The following is a 21,837-nucleotide window of genomic DNA, read 5'->3' as shown; positions in this document are numbered from 1 at the left end:
AATGGTTATTTTTCATGAAGTTATTTATGTTAATGTATAGTGGGGTATTATTTTTAGTTGCAAATGAATTAATTTTTTTTGAATCTCAGTTTTACGTGTAATATGGTAAGTTTCCATAGATGTAATCCATATAAACAACAACTCTTTGGAATCTTGAGGATTTTTTTGACAAGGAGGTAAAAAAAATTAGTTTGAGTGCCACTAGTATACCTGGACATAGTTCTCATCACCTTAAAGTAACTTTTTAATAATAGTTTGCTTCTGTTTCCATTTAATTAACCATCATCTCCTATGAGAGATCATGCTGATCACTGAGTGAGGGTGTTATTGCAAAGTATTGGTGACTTCAGAAATCTGTTGGCTTTGCGTGGAATTTCTCAAATCTTGCTTGACGTGTAAATGTTATATTATCTTGTTAAGGTATTCAGGTGTCTTGTAGGTGAGAGAGGCCTCTGAATATCCATCCCATTTTAACTAAAGTAGTTCTGATTTTTCTGTGTTTTAATTAGGGTTCTGCATAAAAATTTAACAGAAAGTTTACCCTTCCTTATTTACTTCTACAAAATTTTAGATTGCTGTAATTATTGCATCATTTTTCTTCTGATTTCTGGTTTATTGGGTGATTTTGATCAGAGAATATAGCCTGAAAAATCTCTACTTTTTGGACTTAACGTTTTCCGAATGGTGACGTGTATGACTCTTTTTTAAAATAAATATTCTGAAGTCATAAGAGAACAGGGCGCCAGGTACTATATTTATTTATGTATTAAATCTGTCTTGTTGGTTGTTCTATTAATTTTCTTTTGCTGTGTAGTATATTACCACACACTTACCAGCCAGAAACCGCACAAATTTATTGTCACAGTGTCTGTGGGTTAGGAGTCTCCTCAGGGCCTCACAAGAGGAGGTCAGGGTGTCAGCTGGGCTGTGTTCTCATCTGGGGCTTGAGGTCCTCTTCCAAGCTCACAGGTGATTGCAGAGTTCACTTCTTTGAAGTTGTAGCACTGAGATCCTCATTTCCTGCAGACTGTCAGCTGAGGCTGCTTTCAGTGACTAGAAGCCTCCTGCATTCCTTGCCACATGGCCCCCTCCATCTTCACAGTCAGCAGTGGAGATGCTGTTGTGTGGAATTCCTCTCATTCAGCACTCTGAATCACTTTTACCAGAGCCGGCCCCATCCTTTTTAAGGCCTGTCACTTAAGTCAGACCCACCAAAGATTGTCTTTGTAGCTTGCAATCAGTTGATTTGAGACCTTAATTACACCTGAAAAGTCTGTTTTAGTATTTGATTGAATAATTGAGAAGATGTTTGCACACCATGGGTGAGAATCTTAGGTGCTGTCTTAGAATTCTGCTTTTCACAATTTTTAAAAAATTTTTTATCTCTTAATATTTTATGTATAATTTATCTGTCAAATTTTTATGTCTCTAATATTTTACATATAACTTACCTGTCAAAGAGGTATATTAAAATACCCCAATATAATTTTTTCTTAATTCTGTTTGTATAAATAGGGATCTGGTAGCCACCATAATATATTGTGTTAAAGGGGGAAAATGACTAACCTTTTGATAATTTTTATTACCTTTTTTCTTAACTTCAGTGGGATCTTTTAGGAAATACTGTTTATGATAATGAAGGCATATTTATTCAAATATTAGTTAACTTCTGATTAACTCAATTTCTTTTACTTATTTAAAAATAATGTGTAATTTGTATGAAATTCTTTATCTTGCTATCCATGCACTTTTCTACATTAAGTACTTTTAATGAGCATATATTATCTTTACAAATCAATGAAGCCATTGTTAAAAAAATACTTGGAAAAATATATAGTGTGGTATGTTTCGAGGTTAGATTTCAGAAAAGCATAGCTATGGACTATAGGAAAGGTCATCAAAACGCTTTGTATCATTTTTGTATTCCTCTAGGAAGATTTCTTCCATAGTCATGCTAAAATAGTAAATGTTGTGAAACTAATCCCGTACGTATTTTGTTTTAGGAAGAGGAGTGCGCTTATATTACATAGGTGGGGAAGTTTTTGCTGAGTGCCTAAGTGACAGTGCAATCTTTGTGCAGAGCCCCAATTGTAATCAGAGATACGGCTGGCACCCTGCAACAGTGTGCAAAATTCCTCCAGGTATGGATACAGCAACGTAAATAAACTTCTCTCAACCGGCTGAGTTTTTCTAGTTGCTATTAACTAGGAATTAGATCGTATTCTGTTATCTGTAGCCCTTTTATATTATAGTGATTTTCTTTTTCACACAATTTTGTTTTACTCTTTTCAATCATAGGCTGCAATTTGAAGATCTTCAACAACCAGGAATTTGCTGCTCTTCTGGCTCAGTCTGTTAATCAGGGTTTTGAAGCCGTGTATCAGCTAACTAGAATGTGCACCATAAGAATGAGTTTTGTGAAAGGGTGGGGAGCAGAATACCGGTATGAAATAACATATTCAGTTCTTAAATTTCCACAGTGTAATTGTTTTTTCTCCATTCTTTTTGTCCTCTGGGGTTCACATACATTTCTTTTCATCGAGGTTTACAGAGTCAGCAGATCTTTATGTAGAATAACAAAAGAAAGCGGGTGGCCTCTAGATTCAAAACTGTTGCAAAGTCCTGTGCTGGCATTATAGACATAGACCTAAAACGTGTACGGACAAGCACTGTAACAGAATGCAGTGTTAAATACCATAAATGGCGCACCTGAAGGGTTAGGTCAGTTCATGGAAGGAGAGATGGTTCACTGGGGCTGGGGGAGGTAGAGACAGCACAGGATCTAGCTTCTGAAGGATGCATGGGATTTCAGTACTCATAGGTTTGAGGGGCTGGGAAATGATGATGCTGGCAATAGAATGCTGTTCGGTTTGACAGTATGAAAAATAAAGAATAAGGCTGGACAAATAAGTTGAGACAACTTATTTGTATAATGTTAAAAGGTAGAACTTTATTCAATAATAGAAGGGGATACTTGTTAAGTGAAGGGGTTACTGTGCTGTGTTTTAAGTGCAGTATCTCATACCTTTCAACATGGCTAAGAATTACTGTTTCTGTTTTTATCCTTTCTTTATAAGGTTGCAATCTCTGTAGGTAAAAAATGGTCCAAACTAATACTTACTTGGAAATCGGCTCAAAAAGATTTGATAATTTGCCCAAGGACACATCCTAAGTGGTAGAGACAGGACTTGAGGAAAGCTCTCCTTGACTCTTAGCCTCTTCTCTAAGGATAGTAGTAGCAGTTACATAGTTGAGTTTTACAAAACCTGATCTGTCATCAGGGGATAAGATAGATTAGGTTATTGCTAAATTAAACGATTGGATTCCACATCAAAGAAAGGGAAGATTTCATCAGCATATTGCAGAATGGAAGTATAAGTAAAATACAAAATCTTTCTCTAATTCATATTACTTACTCTCTGAATGCCTGCTTAAGAAGATACGCACATAGTAACAGTATTCCTGTTTCATCCAGCAGTTTGGGCCCTTCTTCAGAATTTATTTCATTTCATTTGAATTTGACTCCCTGTCTTAAACCAGGTTTGTGAGGTATATGACTTTTGAGATGGTGAGACTTGAGATCTGCTGGTTAAATACTTTTATAAAAGTATATTATGTGTTACATACTTACATCCTAGAATGAAGACTATTGTCACTATTTTGCCCAAGTTACATTAGTAGAAGAATTCATTTTTTGACTTTGCTATAGTTCTCTTTTGTTTTAATCATTTCCCTTTTGAGATGTGATAACTTTAAAGAATGCTGAGTTTCTTTCTTCCTTTGGACTTGAGTTGATATTAAAATTAGATTCAAATAGTACTATCTGATAACAGTTTATTAGGTCAGACTTTTTTTTTCCTTCAAAAGATTCGAATGTTGCGGAACATGGTAGAAATTCAGTGAAATTAAATGTGAACTGCATAGGTCAGAATTCCATGTGTATCTATGGGTCTCTTGTTAAGACCAGTTTTTATTGGCAGAGAGAGATACTGCCCTTTATTTTTATTCACTGTGAACTCTGCTGTTCTTTAACCCAAAGATAATTTAAAATCTATAATTATGAGAGACAGTAATATACAGTATGTTTTCATGGGTAATGGGGTCAGGTACAGCTACTTTGGATAACAGAGTAGTTTCCTTTAACATTTATAGATCAGGATAACTCAGATACCCATATATCTGTGAACTATGGAACCTTTATCCTTAATGACACTGGAGCTGAGGAGGTAGGTCTGATGGTTGGGTTCTAAAACTATTATTCAGTTTCTTTAGTGCCACCTGGATTGTCAGCATAAAAATCAGGAAATGTAGTAAGCAGGAAATAATAGATGTATAAAGAATTCATAGTTAATTGAGAAATATGTCTCAGTTACGTAAACTAGTACTGAAATGAGTAAACGGGTAGGGGGACAGATCATGTGTGTCTCAGACCCTGAGACAAGGGTTCGCATGCAGGGGGTTTATTTCAGAAATAGAGGGAATGCTAGTAAGGAAGGAGGAAGTAGGCATGGGAGGTAGGGGAGGGAAGGCAGCCAGTACCATTCTTAAGCCATCACGATAGTGGGTGGGTCACTAGAGCTATTCCCTTAGGAAAACAGTAAAGAACACACTGAACTATCCCGCCCAGAGGAAAAGGAAACCTAGCATTTAAATGCCAATTCCTGTGTCATTGGTTGAAGGCTGTTCCTAGGGATGTTAATTTCCTGGCACTGTTAGTCTGCTATGTATGCGGACAGAACAGAGAAGTTCTCAGGCACAGAAATGCAGATACCTACAGTTGGGGGTTGGCTAGAGAACACTTAAAAATCTGAAGAGTATAGTGGGGCCCGACACCTTCTGCTACTGAAAGTTATATTGAGTTTTAAATTATATTGAGCATGTGTCACTTGAAAGTGGACGGTTGCTGTTGGCCTTTTCTCATCTTTGAAATGCTGTCATGTTGAAGAAACAAGCAAGAAACAAGACTTACTGGCTTACTGTATATAATAAATAAGACAAAACTAAAATCAGTATGTAGAAGTGACAGGATGTCCTTGAACAGCTTGTGATTCCCAGAGGGTAGCTCATTTTGTTGACGTACTGGAGGTGTCTCCTATTAAAACCCTGCGTGGTGCTGCTAAAAGGGGTGTTGTTTGTTGGCTGTGCCAGGGAAAGTTGAGCTCCAGCTCTTCACATTCTGTGATACATTTGAGTCAGGGTTCTGTTTTGTTTTGATATACTTCAAATTTGAACCGTGTTCCATTTAGACCTCATTTGCTATTTGTCGCTCTTCTGTTCTGTGGATGATGAGTAAGTGGGGTGACTTTATATAATCCGGATAGTGCTGGTTTATGTCTTTTGCGCTGGCAGTGATTATAGTGACTACATTCTCTCTTAAAGGTGTTCCATTTTGGATTGTAAATAATGTTACCAGACTAATTTTAATTTGAGGGGGAAAGAATGTTTTTAAAAATCTCTTTAAAAGAAAATAATTAATCAGAAGTACTTTGTTAGACTTTGAGGATTGAACAGTTTTCAGAATAACAGATATCTGAATTTGGTACTTGTTCAGAAGGTTCTAGGTTTTAGTATCTACAGCTTTTTATCTGAATTTCTTACATAGTCTTGTTATTCTTTTAACTTTATGATTATTTTCTTGCATTCTTTTAAACAGAAGGCAGACGGTAACAAGTACTCCTTGCTGGATTGAACTTCATCTGAATGGACCTCTACAATGGTTGGACAAAGTATTAACTCAGATGGGCTCCCCTTCAGTGCGTTGCTCAAGCATGTCGTAAGGCCTCGTCACCGATCAAGTCCCATCGAAAGACTCAATGTACCAACTCTTCTGTCGTAGTGTTTGTGTGTGGTCCCCATGGACTGTTTACTATCCAAAAATTCAAGACAGAAAACAGCACTTGAGGTCTCATCAATTAAAGCACCTTGTGGAATCAGTTTCCTATGTTCGAATATTAGATGGGAAAATTAGTGTCTAGAAGTATCCTCCCATGAAGGAGGAAGAGAAGATTTTAAAGACTTGCTGATGTCTTGTTGGGCATAAAACCGAGTGTCCCAAAGGTTAATTAATAACAGCAGTAGTTATGTGTACAGGTAATGTATCATGACCCAGTATCAGTGTTGTGCTGTTTATATACATTTTTAGTTTGCATAAGTTAGGTGTGTGCGTGCTGCTTCTTGACTTAGGCAAGCCTTTATAAAGTTACAGTACCTAATCTGTTATTCCCACTTCTTCGTTATTTTTGTGTGTCATTTTTTAATATATAATATATATCAAGATTTTCAAATTATCATTTAGAAGCAGATTTCCCTTGTAGAAAAACTACTTTTTCTGCCTTTTACCAAAAATAAACTGTTGGGGGAAGAAAAGTGGATTAACGTTCGAAATCGTTGACCTTCATGTGTTCAGTGGGTCTTAAATATTCATTCTTTTTGTGTTTGTTTACTTATGCTAAATCTGATTATAGGGAAACCTTGTGGAAAATCTTTCCAAACCTCTTCTCCTTTTCCACTTTTGTCCTGATACCAAAACAGCGTAGCCTGACATCCAGCACCAATAATGGGTGCACTGATACTGCCGGCGCCAGTAATTCTGGGGTGCAGGGAGGATTCACATGGACTGAGTCCCTTTGTCTTACACCAGATTTCAGTTTCAACAGATAATAGACTTGTGTAACCTAGCAGCCTTTTGATTTATCTCTGCACCTCATACAGAATGCACAGGTGGCAGTATAATTATTTTCAGGGATAAACTACAATTATTTCAATACGTTTATCCCGTTTAAAAACTCAATCTATAGATATAGAAAGCTCTTTTAAAAGATACTTTAAAATATTTCAGTAGCAGACCTAGTGCTCTTTGGGTTGAGTTTCATTGGATTTAGTTTTACCAGATTGTATTATGAAATGGACCTTTTGTAAATGTAATTGCTTCTGCAGAATATCTAGAAAAAGTACTGCTGAGGTCTGATCAGCAGACAAAAGGCCATCTGTTTTTAAGGTATGTTGTATTAAATTTATAAAATCTGTTTATTTTACGTAATTATGAATTTCAAATTTTAAAAACTGGGGGAGAAACAGTTAGGCAAGTTTTTTATAATTATAATTAATTATGATTACCTACAGTCTGAGTCATTCTTAACTACTCCGAATATGTGGTGACTGTTAGAACCACTCATGCTTTACACCCTGCAGTGACAGGAGATTTCAGAATCTCTGTTAGAAGTCCGTTCTGCAGCAGATAATCCGTATGTCTGTTGTTAACTCATTGCAGTTTAAACATTTCTTGTTTGCATCTCAATAGAAATGGAAAATAACCACTCCTGGTTCCCTTCTAGTAAGTTTTCTTATTTTTGAAGACAGATTATCTTTGGTACTTGTTTTTTGAAGACATACTCACCTGTCTCTACAGGTGTTATTTTGAATACTTTCAGCATTTGGTTTTCTATTAGATATTCCCCGTTTCCCTGTATTTGTGTGTGCATATATGTGTTCATGTAAACTTGATGCAGTAATTTTTTATTCATTCAGCAAATATTTATTGTTCACCTGTTATGTGTGCCAGGCAGTTTCTTGGCCTTTGGGTGAAGGTGAGTAAGACGGATACGATCCCTGCCTTTGCTGAGACAGCAGTTTCTATGACTCTTAATGAGCTTATTTGTCTATGAAGGAGATGAACAGGGTACTGTGACGGAGCACAGCAGAGGGAAGGCGGCTTCTCCAAGGTAGTAATGCTTGAGCCAACACTTGATGTGAGAGAGGAGCAAGCCGTGTGGAGAGCCAGGGAAAACAGGGATTCCTGGCATGCAGAATGGCACCAAATGCAAAGGCTCATTTTAAAGGAAACTCATTATTGGGTATTAATGCTTTATACAGAAACCTCTACACAGATCCAAACTTACGGACCAGATCAGCTCTACAGTTCATAGTAGTTGAAGGTGGCCTTATTTTGTGATAGACTGCTTCATGCGTCATTCTTACTAACACTCCTTCCTCAAGCCCTTACTGTAAAAAGTTTGCACCAAGTCAATACCTGTTAATTTTACAACCATTTCTTTAACGCTGCCTTGGGCAAATTTTCAGCATTGTAGGGACTAGCTGCTTGCTTCCAGATGTCCTGCTGCCCACTAACTACTGCCTCTACAGCCCATCTTGTGGGCAGAGTAAATGTCTTAGGTGTTACCACCGTCAGACCTGTTGGAAATAACCAGTGGGGGCTCTGCCCTTTGGAAGTGTTTACTCGAGAACTTGCAGTGATGTTGGGGAACAGGTCTGGGGATAGAGAACAGCTTCAGAAGTGGTGGGAGGTCCTGGCAGTTACTCCTGCGTTGATAGGTTAAGTTGAAGCTGTGCCATCTCTAACATTGCAGAGGCAGAGCACATCACTGCGGCTACGGTGGGATTCTTCTGTGCTGTATGAAACTGGCACTGAACTCTGTGGAAACACCTATTGTATTGAGCAGTTAGACCTGTCGAGCAGTTGACTTCGTGGTGGTTACATTTGCATGAATATGTTTCATGATCTTACTTGCTTTTTAATGAGGTGCTGTTTTTGCATCCTGTTCTGTCCACTGTGGCCTAATTTTGGCTGATTGTTATTTTCCTTTATAGAGTTTGTTTTCATTCTTTTCCGTGATAGGATCTCTGGCCTAGAATTTTGCCTTTATTTAAATTAGCAGCATCATTTAGAAAATCTTCTACACAGTGGGGGTAATTTCCTCAGTTTAACAACATGAGAACTGAGTGATGGTGTTTTCTAGCCCATTTCTAAGATGAATGGTGGTTTTCACAGTGGATTACGTACACCTAAGGGCTGGTTTAGGGAATTGTAGTCCGGTGACATTCCCACTGTCTGGTCTAACCAGTGGGAGCTTCATATTTATTCTGTATTGGAGTTCCACATAGATTACTTTTTTTAAAAAGTTTTATTGCTTAAAAAAAAGTTTGACTTTCCTGGCTAGGTTTGAACTACTCTAGTTAGAATGCTAATTATACATCATGATACATATTCATTCAGTAAGCGTTTATTGATGCCTGTGCTTTCCCCAGCCAGTGTGATAGATGTTGAGTAATAGAAATGTGACTGGGATTTGGTACTGACCCGCAAGCTGTCTTTTGGGGGTTAACTTTCTCTCTCAGGACCTACCACTTTGCCAGAAGGAAATCTGCCCAATTTTTCTTGAAAGCTAAATATTCTTATTTTGTACTTTTACTCTTATTCTGTATTCTGAGTATGTATTTGCAAATTGTTAATATCTACTTTTTTTGAACCTTAAATCATACCTAGTTTCGCTTGATTCACCTACCTTTTAAACATTGCCAGATTTTCTCCTTTGTTCACTTTATTTGTGCCTTTATTGTCAGTTTCATCAAGACTAAGATTTTGAAGGTGAAAAACAATCAGTCTAGTTTCTTGCTAGTTAGTTGAAATCAAATAAAAGAGTATATATACCCAGTTGGTTTCTCTACCTCTTCCAAAAGCTGTCCAAATAGACCTTTAACATCTTTCTCTTTTTTTAAATAACTGAATACTTTGAGCATTTATTCAATAATCAGCACCCTCCTGGTGTGGTTGATGGTGGGATATAATGTAACGTTAGACAATCCTCACTGTGCTTAAAACCTGTCTTTATGTATGGTCTTTGCTTTCATAGCTTAACATTCGTTTCAGTTTGCCACCCCTCCACCGTTCCCTGTGTCTCTTTAGATAACTGAGTAGTCTGTGGACATAAGCAGCCGTGATCTTTTCTCTTACTCTGATGCAACACATTGGTGTTTAGACATAACAAATCATTGCTCATTTTCTTTCCTTCATGAGCTTTACTTGCTAAATCCACTATGCTCGTCAGCTGAATTTTATTCTTCCTCCCCTTGACAGCATGTATCCCTAGTGGTTTTGCTGGTTGCCCTCTTCCTTGCCAGCCACGTTTTATCGGCATACATCAGTGTTTCTCTCCTTTGAACTTTTACTAAAGACCAAAAAGGACGGTGCTGTTCGTGCCCAGGGTCCTACTTTCCTCATCATGAAGGTCGATGTTATTTAGATTGGTCAATCACTTAAATCTTACAGATGACTCAGATTCTCTTCCGTTAAATGTCTTTGTGATGATCAAATAGTACATAAACCATCAGGTTCTGTTTTAAATTATATTTAGGGTTATGAACTTTTCTGGCAATTGCAGCCAGTGATTTCCCCATAATATTCGCCCCGTTTCCACATTGGAGCCTATTGGATTGTTGTATTTAGTACAATCAAGAGTAGTAATGATAATGTGTGATGTCTAGAGGTTGTCAGAATACTATTGAGTTCCTTTTCTGTCTTCCTTTTCAAGTTTTCATAAATGTTTTGTCTGTTCAGACTACCTTTTGTGTATGCAACTGAGGGACAGATTATCTCTTGGAGTGGAATTCCTGTGTTTGGAGCCTCAACCAGGAAAGGTGAGCTACACTCGGCATTGATAGCCTCGTGATAGCTTTCATGATAAGAACTTGTTAACGTGTTCACAGAATTTGAGTAGGACCTGTTTTACCTTGCATATTATAGCTAACTTTATATATAGCATAATTGCCTTAAATCTTTTTAGTAGGAAATATATAATGTGTATGTATGGATTTATATATACATATACACTCATAGAAAAATCTTAACACTAGGGGGTTATTTATCTGCACACATTTTAATAGTGTTCAATGATTCTGTTGTTTATATCTCAAGATCTCAGTAAAAGATTAATTTGCTTATGGACATTTTCCTTTCTTGGGCAGCCCTTCAGAGTAAATTTTGTATTCTACCGGAGTCCTAATTTGGTGGTTCAGTTAGTATGCCATTTTTAAGCAGCTTGACAATTAAGAGTCATAACTGGAATTCACTAACATCAAAAAAAAAAAAAAAAGCTCTGGAAGGTGTACTGACTTAAGGTTAACTTAAAAAAAATAATAATGTTAGAGTGTGTGACCCCCACCCTTGCTGTTTCCTCCTGGCGTAAGATTGCTGCTTAAGATACCCTGGGAAGTACCACTACCAAGGCAGTTTGCCCTGTATTTAAGGATAGCCTGAAGACGGTTCAGACATGTCTTTCTCAGCTGTGCTCAGCAGAAATGGATTTTCCAAAGTTCTTTGGGCCACTTCTGATTCACAGAGGATCTGACCAGAGTGTATTAGCCTGTTGCCTTCAGTGTCAGCTGGTTTGCTGCCATGAGATCCATAATAGACCCAGAATTTCCCTGTTGGTTGAGATGTGTAAGGGCCCTTTGTAATAATGCTGGGAGTGAGGATTCATTAACTCCACATAAAGCAATTTTAGATTTTTCTGCAACTAAATTTCCCCCAGAATGATGTTTTCCCACCCTCTCTAAAAAAATAAAGCAAAGCAAAAACCCCACAAACTCTTAGCTTTTCCAGAATTTCCAGTTTGCTCTCTCGGATGGAGGGTAAGGAATTTACTTCTCCTTTCTAATTAAGGATGATAATTTATTGAATCATGAAATCCATAATATATTGATTTAAAGATAAAAGTGAAGTTTTAGAATTCCAAAATTCCTTAACTATTATGTACTTTTCATCTCGCAGTCTACTGTTCTTACTCCCTGTGGCTTTAAAGTTTTTGGCTATTTTACAGTGTTACTCACTATAGATAACTTGCTCTATTTCTTGTTCTGTATGAAGTCCTACCCTTTACAGTGCTGTAGCGTAAAGTTGGTTCCCAGCATTTGTCTATAGGAATAGAAGTCTTACTGAAGTCTCTTTCCTTCCAAAGAGGTTTTTTCCTTTATCAATAAGTTCCTAAGAAAATATCTGTTACCTGTTTCTCACTCTCTATTCACATTCTTGAATTGTTCAAATAGGTGGGAAATGGTGAAAAAGATTAGGGTCTTTTTCTGATGAATGTAATGTACCTGCTTTAAGAATGTAGTCATTTGTTGGTTTTATGTAACTGATATACACACAGGTTAATTTACATCCTGAGAAATAATTGTCAAACACATAGCAAGTAGGTAACATGCATGGATTTTACCTTTTTTTTTAAAGCCCTATATTTTGCCAAAATGTAGAACCCAAAATGGTTATTTCTTAGATCAACTTTGCCTCAGGCTTTGTTTTTGCTTTTTTGGCCCTGGCCTCTAAGGCATAGATATTTATGTCTTTTTATTACTGATAATGAAACTGTGACACTAACCATTTCTATATAAGAGGACAAAACAAGAAAAATGAAAGATTAAGATGAAAGCAGTTGTGCAGTTGTTGAGCTAGATCACAACACTGTAGGCAAAATAAAAATGTTCATATCAGAGGGTTTTTTTTTTTTTTTTGCCATCTTTTCCCAAGGCCAGACCTTCTGGTAGAGCACAGTTAAAAGTAACATAATTCTGCGCCTTTGTAATCTGGGGGAAATATCTCTAGTTGGCAGTCTTCTTTTTAATATATGAAGCAAGAATGTGGGAAATAGTTGGCAGTGTTTTCAGCTAAAAAATAAAAAAAGATAAGATATAAAACTGGATTACTCATTTAGCTCTGAAAATCTCAAAAAGATACTGTATGGACAAAACCAGAAGAGTCTACAGAAGATTTGTCTAAAAACAGGTTTCAAGGATGAACTTTTATATACTGCTCACTAATTTGCTTAAGGGCTGCCAACTATTCTTAAAATCGACACTGTTAAATAAGGTATTTATGGACTTCTAAGAACTAGGTATTAGCCAGTGTCCTAGAAATATTTCTGAGCTGATTCCCTCATAAGTAGCCCTGTGCCCTTGAAAATTCTTACCGTTTCTCTAGCGAAGCTAAGGTAGGAGTGAGTAGTGTTCTTAGGGTGACAGACTGCCCTGTTGGCCCGGGACTGAGTCCCCTGCGTGCAGGACTCTCAGTGCTGATCCCAGCAAGGCCCCGGGTGTTCTAATTTACCCTCACCTTAATGGTTGTGACAGTTGCAGTTAAATTCAGCTGCCCGGTGGCTGTCACCATTTCTGATACTTGGATATGTGTCCTCCAATCACTGATTACTGCGGATGGAATGTGAGATTTTATAGCAAATAATAGCTTATGGCACCAGTGTTGTAGTGAGACTAACACTTAGTGATCTAGGAAAGGTAACTGGGAGCCTAATGAAACAGAAAAGGCCACTAGATAGCAAAATTCTTCAGAACCTGTGTGTATCCGTAAGCACAGATCATGTCTTAATGGGGTTAAATTTAACCTGAAATTTAAATTTTCATGGTAAAACTGAATAGCGTTGTGGATTTCTTCTCTCTTGAGGGAAAAATCTGGCTTTTGATGCTCTATTCTCTACTACATTCCCCAGACTATCCTGCCCAAGAAGCCAGAATGTGGTATTACTATGTTTCTTCTCAGTGAATGTCATGTTGAGATTACTAAATGCATCAGCCAATGGCGGGTGAAGGAACTGAGTGTGCTGACCCAAACCGAGCAGTGCCCTCAGTTCTGACAGCCTCCTACCCCTCAGGTGCTCTAACCAGCTACAACAGCGGCCACGGGAGGTGAGACTTCTCTCAGACGGCATTAATTCTGTAATGCAATATGATGGATGCAGAGTCTGTTACTGTTCCCCTGTGGTAGTCCTCAGAGACCGCATCCTCTGTGCACTGTGATGTAGATGGTAGATGTGTTCTTTGTAAGCTTTAATTCTATGATTGTCGAAATATGTGGTTCCATTTAAAAAAAAATTAAACAATGAGCTGAGGCTTTATTTCAGCTGGTTTTCAAGTTAAGATTGTGAAATACTGATTTCCTTCCCTCCACCCACACCAAATATTTTAGTCTATTTAAAGTACAAAAAAAAAAAAAGAAATAGTTCTACTTCAGAAAACATTGCTTAAATGTCCTGTGATTTCTGGTCAATTTTTATATATATTTGTGTGTGTCTGTATGTGCTCTCACTTTTTACCTTGTTTGCTCTACCTGTGTTAACAGTACTTTCACCATTGAAAAGGTGAACATTTTTCCTAGCATTAAAAAAAAAGCCATTTGAGTTGTTTACCATGTTATTATGAGACTAATTATTAATTGTTTGCATTGATTTTGATTTAAACTGATCTTTTAGAGGGGATTATATTTTGCTGACCACACCCTAAATTATACAGAAACGAAAAAATTTATTGTGTGTATTTCACATAATGGAATTACAATATTAAGAGTGTATCCTTTTACTTTTTAAGCTTGGTGTTACATAAAAAGTTTATCCCACTCCCCTGGCACACAGATACGCACTGCTTATTATACACACCCAACACCTCACAGTGCTAGTAAGTTAGGCGTTTTAGTTTATTTCAGAGCTTGCCTGTGCCAAAATAATGATCTAATACATACAATCTATGCTATAAACAACAGACTAGAAGGTGGAAATCACATTTACTCTCAAGATATACTCTTAGCAAAAAAACAAAAGCTATTTTTTGAAAGACTCCACTAAACAACATTACATAAGATGTAATTTGTTTTCTCATTGTCCTGAAATAATTGAAAAACAAACTTTTTAGATCAACCAGACTTTGTGCCTTACAAGACCTCACTTCCTAGGATGAATCAGTACTTCTCTGGTTAGCAGACTGCTTCCTTCAAACCATTTAAAACACATGTGCTGTAGGATGCAACAAACAGGACCTCAAAAGCTAAAATACAGAAGCACACTCAGCACTGAACAGCCCAGGGACTGGCATGATCTCATTAACAATTTTGTATTGGTAGAAAACCTTCTTAAATCCTACGTAAATTGCTACACCACAACTATAAACGGTCAAAAAGGAGCCTTCCAACATTGAACTACATCACTTCAGTTGACAGATGACTAGAAGAGATCCTTCTCCATTGTCACTTCACCTTGGGCACATTCCTGCTGTTGGCAACCCTGGTTATCTGCACCAGCGGACTTTTATAACAACCCTGGTGTCCGTAATTGTACATATTCACCATGGGGCTGAAGAGTAGGAGAGAAGTATTGTTTGTATGTTTGGGTTTTCTCCCCGCTTGCCAAGTCTTTTTTTTTTTTTCTTGCTTCAAAATAGATTGATATTAATAGGCATGCTTCTCACACTAGGGCTTTCAAAAAATGTCTCCAGTGCACTTGTTTCAGGCACCAGGTGTGTCCAGGAACTAGGGTGAAGACGGTTCATCTGCTGCTCAAGAATATGTTTGCACCATGCAGTTACCCAGCTTCCTTTTTAACAGACTCATCTTTTTCATTAAAATAATGTAAATGAGCCCAACCTAAAAATCAAGTTTGCAAATGTAGGAATCCAAAAAAAAAAAAGTCAAAGTTATACGTAAAAGCTATCTTCTGCTACCATGAATAGATATGGAAATACTTGTAGAATTGGTTTAACTGATGCTAGTTTGCACATAGACGTCACAATTGTGTTCTTAAAATCAACCACGTTAACTGCAGGCAAAAACACTGAATCAGGTTATGGGTAACAAGTTCTGTGATAAGCCAACAGACTGAAGCGTGATCTTTGGGAAGATACGCAGGATATGTTACTGTGCTCCAGTCCAAGCTACATGACCTTATTGTTTGTTACAGAGTAAATGGAGTTTATGGATTTGCCATCATTTTTACAATTATCAATTGTCGGCTTCCTCTGCACCTACCTTAACGCTGTGTGGCAATAAGTTTGCTTAAAAAGTTTAAGAAGTGGTTTAGGAAAGAGATGAGATCACAGAGGAAGGAGAAGTTGCTTCTGAACGATGTGGTGCAGGACAAGGAAGGACAAAATACCATTTAAGCACAGCATTCAAGGATGCATTGAATTTGGGTAGGTGGAGAGGACTTTTGAAGCCAGTCAAAATGAGATCTTGAAATAACTCTTGGCTTGTGGCTCTGAATGTGTGTGAAAGCTGGACAACATTGCTGAGCTGCTGTGTATGGTGAGTAGAAGACTGACAACCAGAAGCTACGTAGATGCGACTGTGAACCCCACATCTAACAACAGAACCTAGATTGCTGGGGGAAAAAGCCACAGATAGCTCTACACCTGGGGTTTCTGCATAGAGGTTGCACTACTGAGCTGGCAGGCGGGGGCCAAGGACCTGAGAATGCCAGCCGTGACGCCAGCTGAGGATGGGCTGCTTAACTGGGGTGGCAGCGGGAGTTTAAACGTGTATGTGTGCAGGTGTGTATGTATTAAGGGAAATTTAGCTTTTTGTTCACAGCTGGAGATTATTCGAGAACCCTTTGAAATTTTACGCAGAACTCTGTAGTGTAGTGTGTATGTCGGCTTCTATGGTGAGAAGCAGCAGTCATCAGAGAGGCTTAACCACTGCCAGCGGTCTCCATTGAGACCACCCGTCTTGAACTTAAGCCAGATTTAACTCCGATTTTAAATCTTAAGGTTTTCTTGAGAGATCTTCTCTCTAAACTATATTGACTTGCCATTGGCAGTATTTGATCACACTATTTTAAATATAAATGCCTTGTAAATAAGATTTTATTATAACTGACAGCCCACTTTTAAATGATTGTTTGCAGTTTTTAAATATGTTTGGGCTGCAGTGGGAAAAATGAAGATTTACATGAGGCTAGTTTAACATCTGGAATAAGAGTATTCTAGGTTGCCTTTTTATATTGAAAATATTTTTATATTGAAAAAAAACAGGTTAGTGTCTTTGTTTTACCCAAGAACCACAAGCTACTTCATTCCAACTTTTAAATCAAGATCTTGGCTAATAGCATGCGGTATCACCACATTTTAAAAATGTACTTAGTCAATCACAAACACATTTTCTAAGGAATTGAATTTTACAGAGATAATTGAATGCTTTCATCTGTAACAGAATTAGTGGCCTACAAACCACTGTGGTTTCTTGCTTTGCTCTGAAGTTGTTAAAGGGGGAATTTTCTGCTCCAAGTTACATGCGTAAAGGAAGTGTGATGCAAAGGAAAACTCAGTGTTTAAATTCTAAAGCAACAACCACTGACAAAATGTTATCTAAAATTTGAACTACTTTTTAATGAAACAATTGTTTTCTTGTCTTTTTTTTTTCAGTCCAGGATCCAGGTGCTTAAATTTAACATAAGTAGAAAGTCAAATATGTTAATAAAGTCAAGCTAGGTCTGGTAAAAAACTAAGTTTGAAGTAAAGTTTGTAGCCGCGTTTGTATAGCATCTCATATGGTGCAATTTTCATTCACCAAAATGTCACTTAATTCTCTCTGTTCTGCTTCCCCCTATTTCCAGCCTGCCCCTATAACCTCCTGCAATTAAAGTAACCCTTAGAAAACTGCCTTATTTTAGAATAATTGATTTGTTTCTATGTTGCATTTTTAAATTAAAAAAATGTTGGAGGTGGTAATTAGGTCTATCTTTAGAGGAGGCACTGGGGATTGAACGCAGGACCTCATACATGTTAAGCGTGCGCTCTACCACTTGAGCTACACCCTCCCACCTTGTTTCTGTTTTTTAAGAGACAAAATCACAGAAGCGAGAGATGTCTAAGAATCTGGCTTGTTATTCTTCAGAAGATCACCTTTGAAAATGGGTGCATATTTTGTGTGTCCACTCTATATTTTCACGTATATACTTTTATTATCAGTATTGCCACCAGGGAACGATTAATCTTCACATTTGCAATTGACATAATTAGTGATTGGCTGAAGAGGCGTATTGAACATAAAATCCTTTAAGATAAAACTGAGATATGGTGGAAGATCTATATAATTTAGTCTTTTCGGTTGTCTGGCTGCTTCTCAACTGGGAATAGCAATGTCTTAAAGGAAATTTAGGCAACGAGAATGCTAAGGGTGGAATGCTTGAGAACAGCCCTGTCAGATACTTCAGTTACCTTGGATAATGGAATAAAACTCAATTGCCTTCTTTAAACAAACTTTTTCTGTTTTTGATGACTTCGGACAGAATAACATTCTGCTGGTTTGAAGCCCTTACCGTTTCTGATGCGATGGGAAGTACAAGTGAACTCAGAATCAGAAGTCTTGGTTTTGGGCCCTGATTTCCGCCAATTTGCAGTGACTTTAGACAGATAATTTCATCGGTCTGCTTCAAGTTCCTCATTGCCTCAAATTCCACAAAATAAGGAAGTTACTTTCAGGGTGGCTGTGAGGAGCAGATGAGAGCAGTTCACACAGGGCGGAGATTCAGCGCTGGGTGCCTGAATCCGCAGTCGGTGCAGCGAAGGTCATTGCTACCAAACCTGCCTCGGAAAAGCTGCGAGAGATCTACACTCAGAAGCCAAATAAATGAAAACCCACCGTAGCAATTATCTGGTGCCACAAAAGTAATGCATAGCAACCATAAAAGCCCAGTGGCATGCAATTAGAAACGCTCATTTAGTTTACGAGTTAGAGCCGTGATCTAGATGGCGCAGCTCCGGGTAGCTCTAGTTTTGCCTGGCTCACTGGGGAGGTGGCCTTGACTGCAGCGCCCTGGGCCTTTTCTGTGTCCTGTCCTCCCTCAGCCACCCCCAGGCATGTTTTCACAAGCTCCTTTCAAGTCTGCACGGTTGCTTCCTGCCCCCCGGCTGCAAGCCCCGTGACTAAGCTCAGAGTGGAAGGATGCTCGCAGTGAAGTGGCAAAGGAGGAGATCCCAGGAGGGGTGACGAATCGGGGCCCTGACTGCAGTCCACCCAGCAGGCCCCCGCACTGTGTTGTCTGACAGTTGTGCCATTTGCCAGTGAAGAGTGGGAAATGCGGAGAAGCTGAGGGGACCCCGTGCTGGGGTCTGACTGGTTTGAGCGTTTTCAGTCCGTGGAGCAGTAAGCAGAAGTCTCTGGTAAATACGCCATGAAGGTGAGCTAGAACCAAAGCGATGTATTTTCTGTCCACTCTTTAGGTCCGTCATTGCGGTTGCCCCAGGCCATTGTCACCTGACCGGAATTAGCACCCTCTAAGCTCTGAGCCTGGCTTGTACCGAACTAGAACCAGAAGAGCCCACCTCACAAATGAGGTGAAAGGAAGCATCCAATTCAGAGAAACCTTTTCTCAGTGATGGACTTCACGTTCATCAGTGCCACTTCCAAAGCTTTTCTGGGGCTTCTTATATGCAAAGAAGCTATAGGCCTGCCTGCCTCCTGCTGGCCCCTTCCGGAGCATGGATTGCTTCGGGGAAACGCCACCAGTAACCATGCTTTAGCACCGATCCGGGTGACTGATCCCAGTATGTTGTAACTGACACAAATTTTCCAAAAGGAAAGCCCACAATTATCCGGGGCCTGTTTCTTTACTATAGGTATCAAAGTTGTCTGAGAGTCTGAGTCTCTACCGTTGGAGAAGTTAGGAAGTGAGTGTCTCTTTGGGGATCTGGCTCAGTAGCTCTAGAGACTGGAATAGGCTTCAGCCTTCAGCTTCTGTGCGCCCAATGCCTCTACCACGTTTGTGAGAGAACTGAGTCTGTTTCTCCTCGAATTTGAGTTTAAACGAGCTCCCCTCCCCCCACACCTCTTCAGTGCTCACACAACTCCTTTTGATCATCATATTCATGTAAATACACAAAAATATGTTGTGGTCTTTTACTGGCAGCACAGTGGATGGAACTTTTTTTACTTAAACCTGTTATTTTTGTAAAATGCAAAAACACCAACAAAAAAAATCACCCAGATTACAACCACCAGAGAAAACCACTGTTTGGTGTATATTTTTTCCTCTCCTCCTTACTTTGGATGTATGTGTATTGTCAACAGGAACTGTTTGAAGTTTCTCTAACAGTGCATTCAGTTAGTGAAAGCTATTACAAATCATAAGAAAAATCTCTAAAATGCATTAAGCCATTCAGCAAGCCATAATGGACATGTAATTGTTTTCTTTTACTTGCTTTGAGCAACACAAAAAGATTTGGTGTTTGAAATTAAATATAAAGATTTTAGACATTCTTTTGGAGGCATGATTTTTTATGTGCCTTAAACTGACTATGTAATTTGATTAGTGTATTTTGAACCAAACATTTGTCTTGTCTGTTGCAAGTGTCCTAAAATAAAAGTGTGCAGTTGTACCAAAGAATTTTATTGACCAGCTAGCATTGTTTTCAGATACAATGAGCATAGACAATATACTGGACACACGTATTAAACATAATTAATCAATTAGTAATACTATATTAAACCATTTTGCCTTGTTAATGTTTTGGTCAATTGTTCAGGCAGTTATTAAATCAATTCTATCTTCTTACTTCTCAACTTATAAATGTATTGTCCAAAAGTATTACATGTTTTACATACAATCCAAAAATGGCATAATACGCTTAGGTATTTTTGGTAGTTTTATTTTTTAAGCTACACAGTTACATAAAAACATTATTTTCATAAAAACCAAAACTTCTGAACAATACATAGATATGGTAAAAAAAAAATTGAATTTCTTTCCATTCCAATCCACTTTCACAGCCCTCCCTGAAGAAAGCCTTTGGGTATTTTTGTCTTTACTAAATATGGAGTGGGAGTTAAATTTGCAAGGGAAGTTGATCTAATCTCCAGGTTCTGAGAGGTGAGATGTGTCTTTACCATCCCTTAGGTGACCTCCCTGCTGGTCCCACAGCAACTCTCTGAAACTTCCATTCTCCTAGCCACCAGCCCCTCCTCCCCTCCTCAGCCCAGTGGCAGAGGGACAATTCTCTTATGTCAGGACTAAGCCAGGGATTCTGAGCCCAGCTGGTTCTGCCTGGTTTCTCCAGAATTCGTTCCTTCTCAGTCATTCCATCTCAGATTTTCAATTCTCAGCCGCCACTTGCCCCTTCCTACAGCCCATACATACTCAGTACTCCCCACTTCAAAAGACAACGAGAAAATTAAGGCAAACTTCCTTGCAACCCCATAATTACTTTCTGTCCTGCTGTTCACCACCAAGTGTACCAGCCATCTCGATTTTCCGTCCTATCCCCTTACCCACTGAAGTCACCTCCCCAGTTGCTGCACTCGCCCTTGGGCGGCTGCACGCGTCCTTTCCCTCAGGCAGGAAGCGATCCAAAGCTAATTCTTGGACCAGTGCTTAGATAACTGGTTTCCAAAGTGGAGTCACAGGAGAGATTTTAAACTGTATCTTCCCTGGCCTTCCCTGAGGGATTATGATTTAGCAGGGCTGGAAGGGGAGCGCTGGGAGCTGCATTTTTGGCCCGAAGTGACTGTCAGCCAGCAAACCCCTGCCTGAGGCTGCTTTCCCTGTGGGCTTTCAGCCTTTTCCCCAGTGAGGCTCCTTCCTATTCCCACCTCCCACACACTGAATCTCAGACTGTGCAAAAGAAAGTGGCACTTTCTTCATATCATATCATTAATTTAAAATTCCTCATGAACCCCATCTGGCTTTATTTAGGAGGGTGTGGGAAGAGGTAGAGGACCTTAAACTTGCCAATCAAAGATAACTCATTCTCTCATTCCAACAGTTCGTCTCAGGCTTCAAATGGCCTCTTTGGAATAAATGCTCAGCTTTTCAAAGCATCGTCCTATTTTTCTCCCCAAGGTGGCTCTAGCGAATGGGGGCGTCAAAGTCCTGTAGGGGTGACGGGAGAAGGGTTCTCCAGTGCACATTCCCAGGTCCTTGGACAGTCTTGCTGCTGGGGTTCCGTCCTGCTACCTCTGTTGGTTCGCCGCCATCCTTGCTAATCTGCTGGTGGATGTGAGCGACTCCTTGGCTTTTGTTCACTTGTCGGCATGTCCTGCTGCTGACCACAACTCTGGCATTGCCTTTTCAAGGTCTCCACTTTTAACAACCCTCATTTTCCAACTTTAGGACTGTTTACCTGCTTGAGTTTTGGGAAAGGAGGAGATTGGAACTTTGGGATGTCCTGAGCATCTTGTTCAAGCTTTGGGAAGCCAATAGAATATTTTCCGAGTAGCTAGACAGCTTCCTCCACCAATCCTGAGCCAGTGCCTCCGCGATGTATCACATA

At 38.9% G+C, this 21,837-nt stretch overlaps 1 protein-coding gene across 6 annotated transcripts in view; it reads left to right on the top strand.

The window, feature by feature from the left end:
- The window catches only part of SMAD2 (SMAD family member 2), a 72,761-nt gene extending 58,771 nt beyond the window's left edge, over window positions 1–13,990 (top strand). For all 6 annotated transcript variants that reach the window (XM_072952314.1, XM_072952312.1, XM_072952315.1 and 3 more), the window contains 3 exons: window positions 2,004–2,141; window positions 2,299–2,443; window positions 5,654–13,990. In XM_072952314.1, coding sequence (XP_072808415.1) covers window positions 2,004–2,141; window positions 2,299–2,443; window positions 5,654–5,777 — 407 coding nt within the window. In that variant the 3' untranslated portion in view covers window positions 5,778–13,990. The remainder of the gene's footprint in view (window positions 1–2,003; window positions 2,142–2,298; window positions 2,444–5,653) is intronic.
- The last annotated feature ends 7,847 nt before the right edge of the window (window positions 13,991–21,837 follow it).

Source organism: Vicugna pacos, chromosome 30, assembly GCF_048564905.1.
Source record: "Vicugna pacos chromosome 30, VicPac4, whole genome shotgun sequence".
Taxonomy (NCBI): domain Eukaryota; kingdom Metazoa; phylum Chordata; class Mammalia; order Artiodactyla; family Camelidae; genus Vicugna; species Vicugna pacos.
The sequence above is the reverse complement of the archived record's forward strand: the minus strand, read 5'-3'. Positions and strand labels throughout refer to the sequence as shown.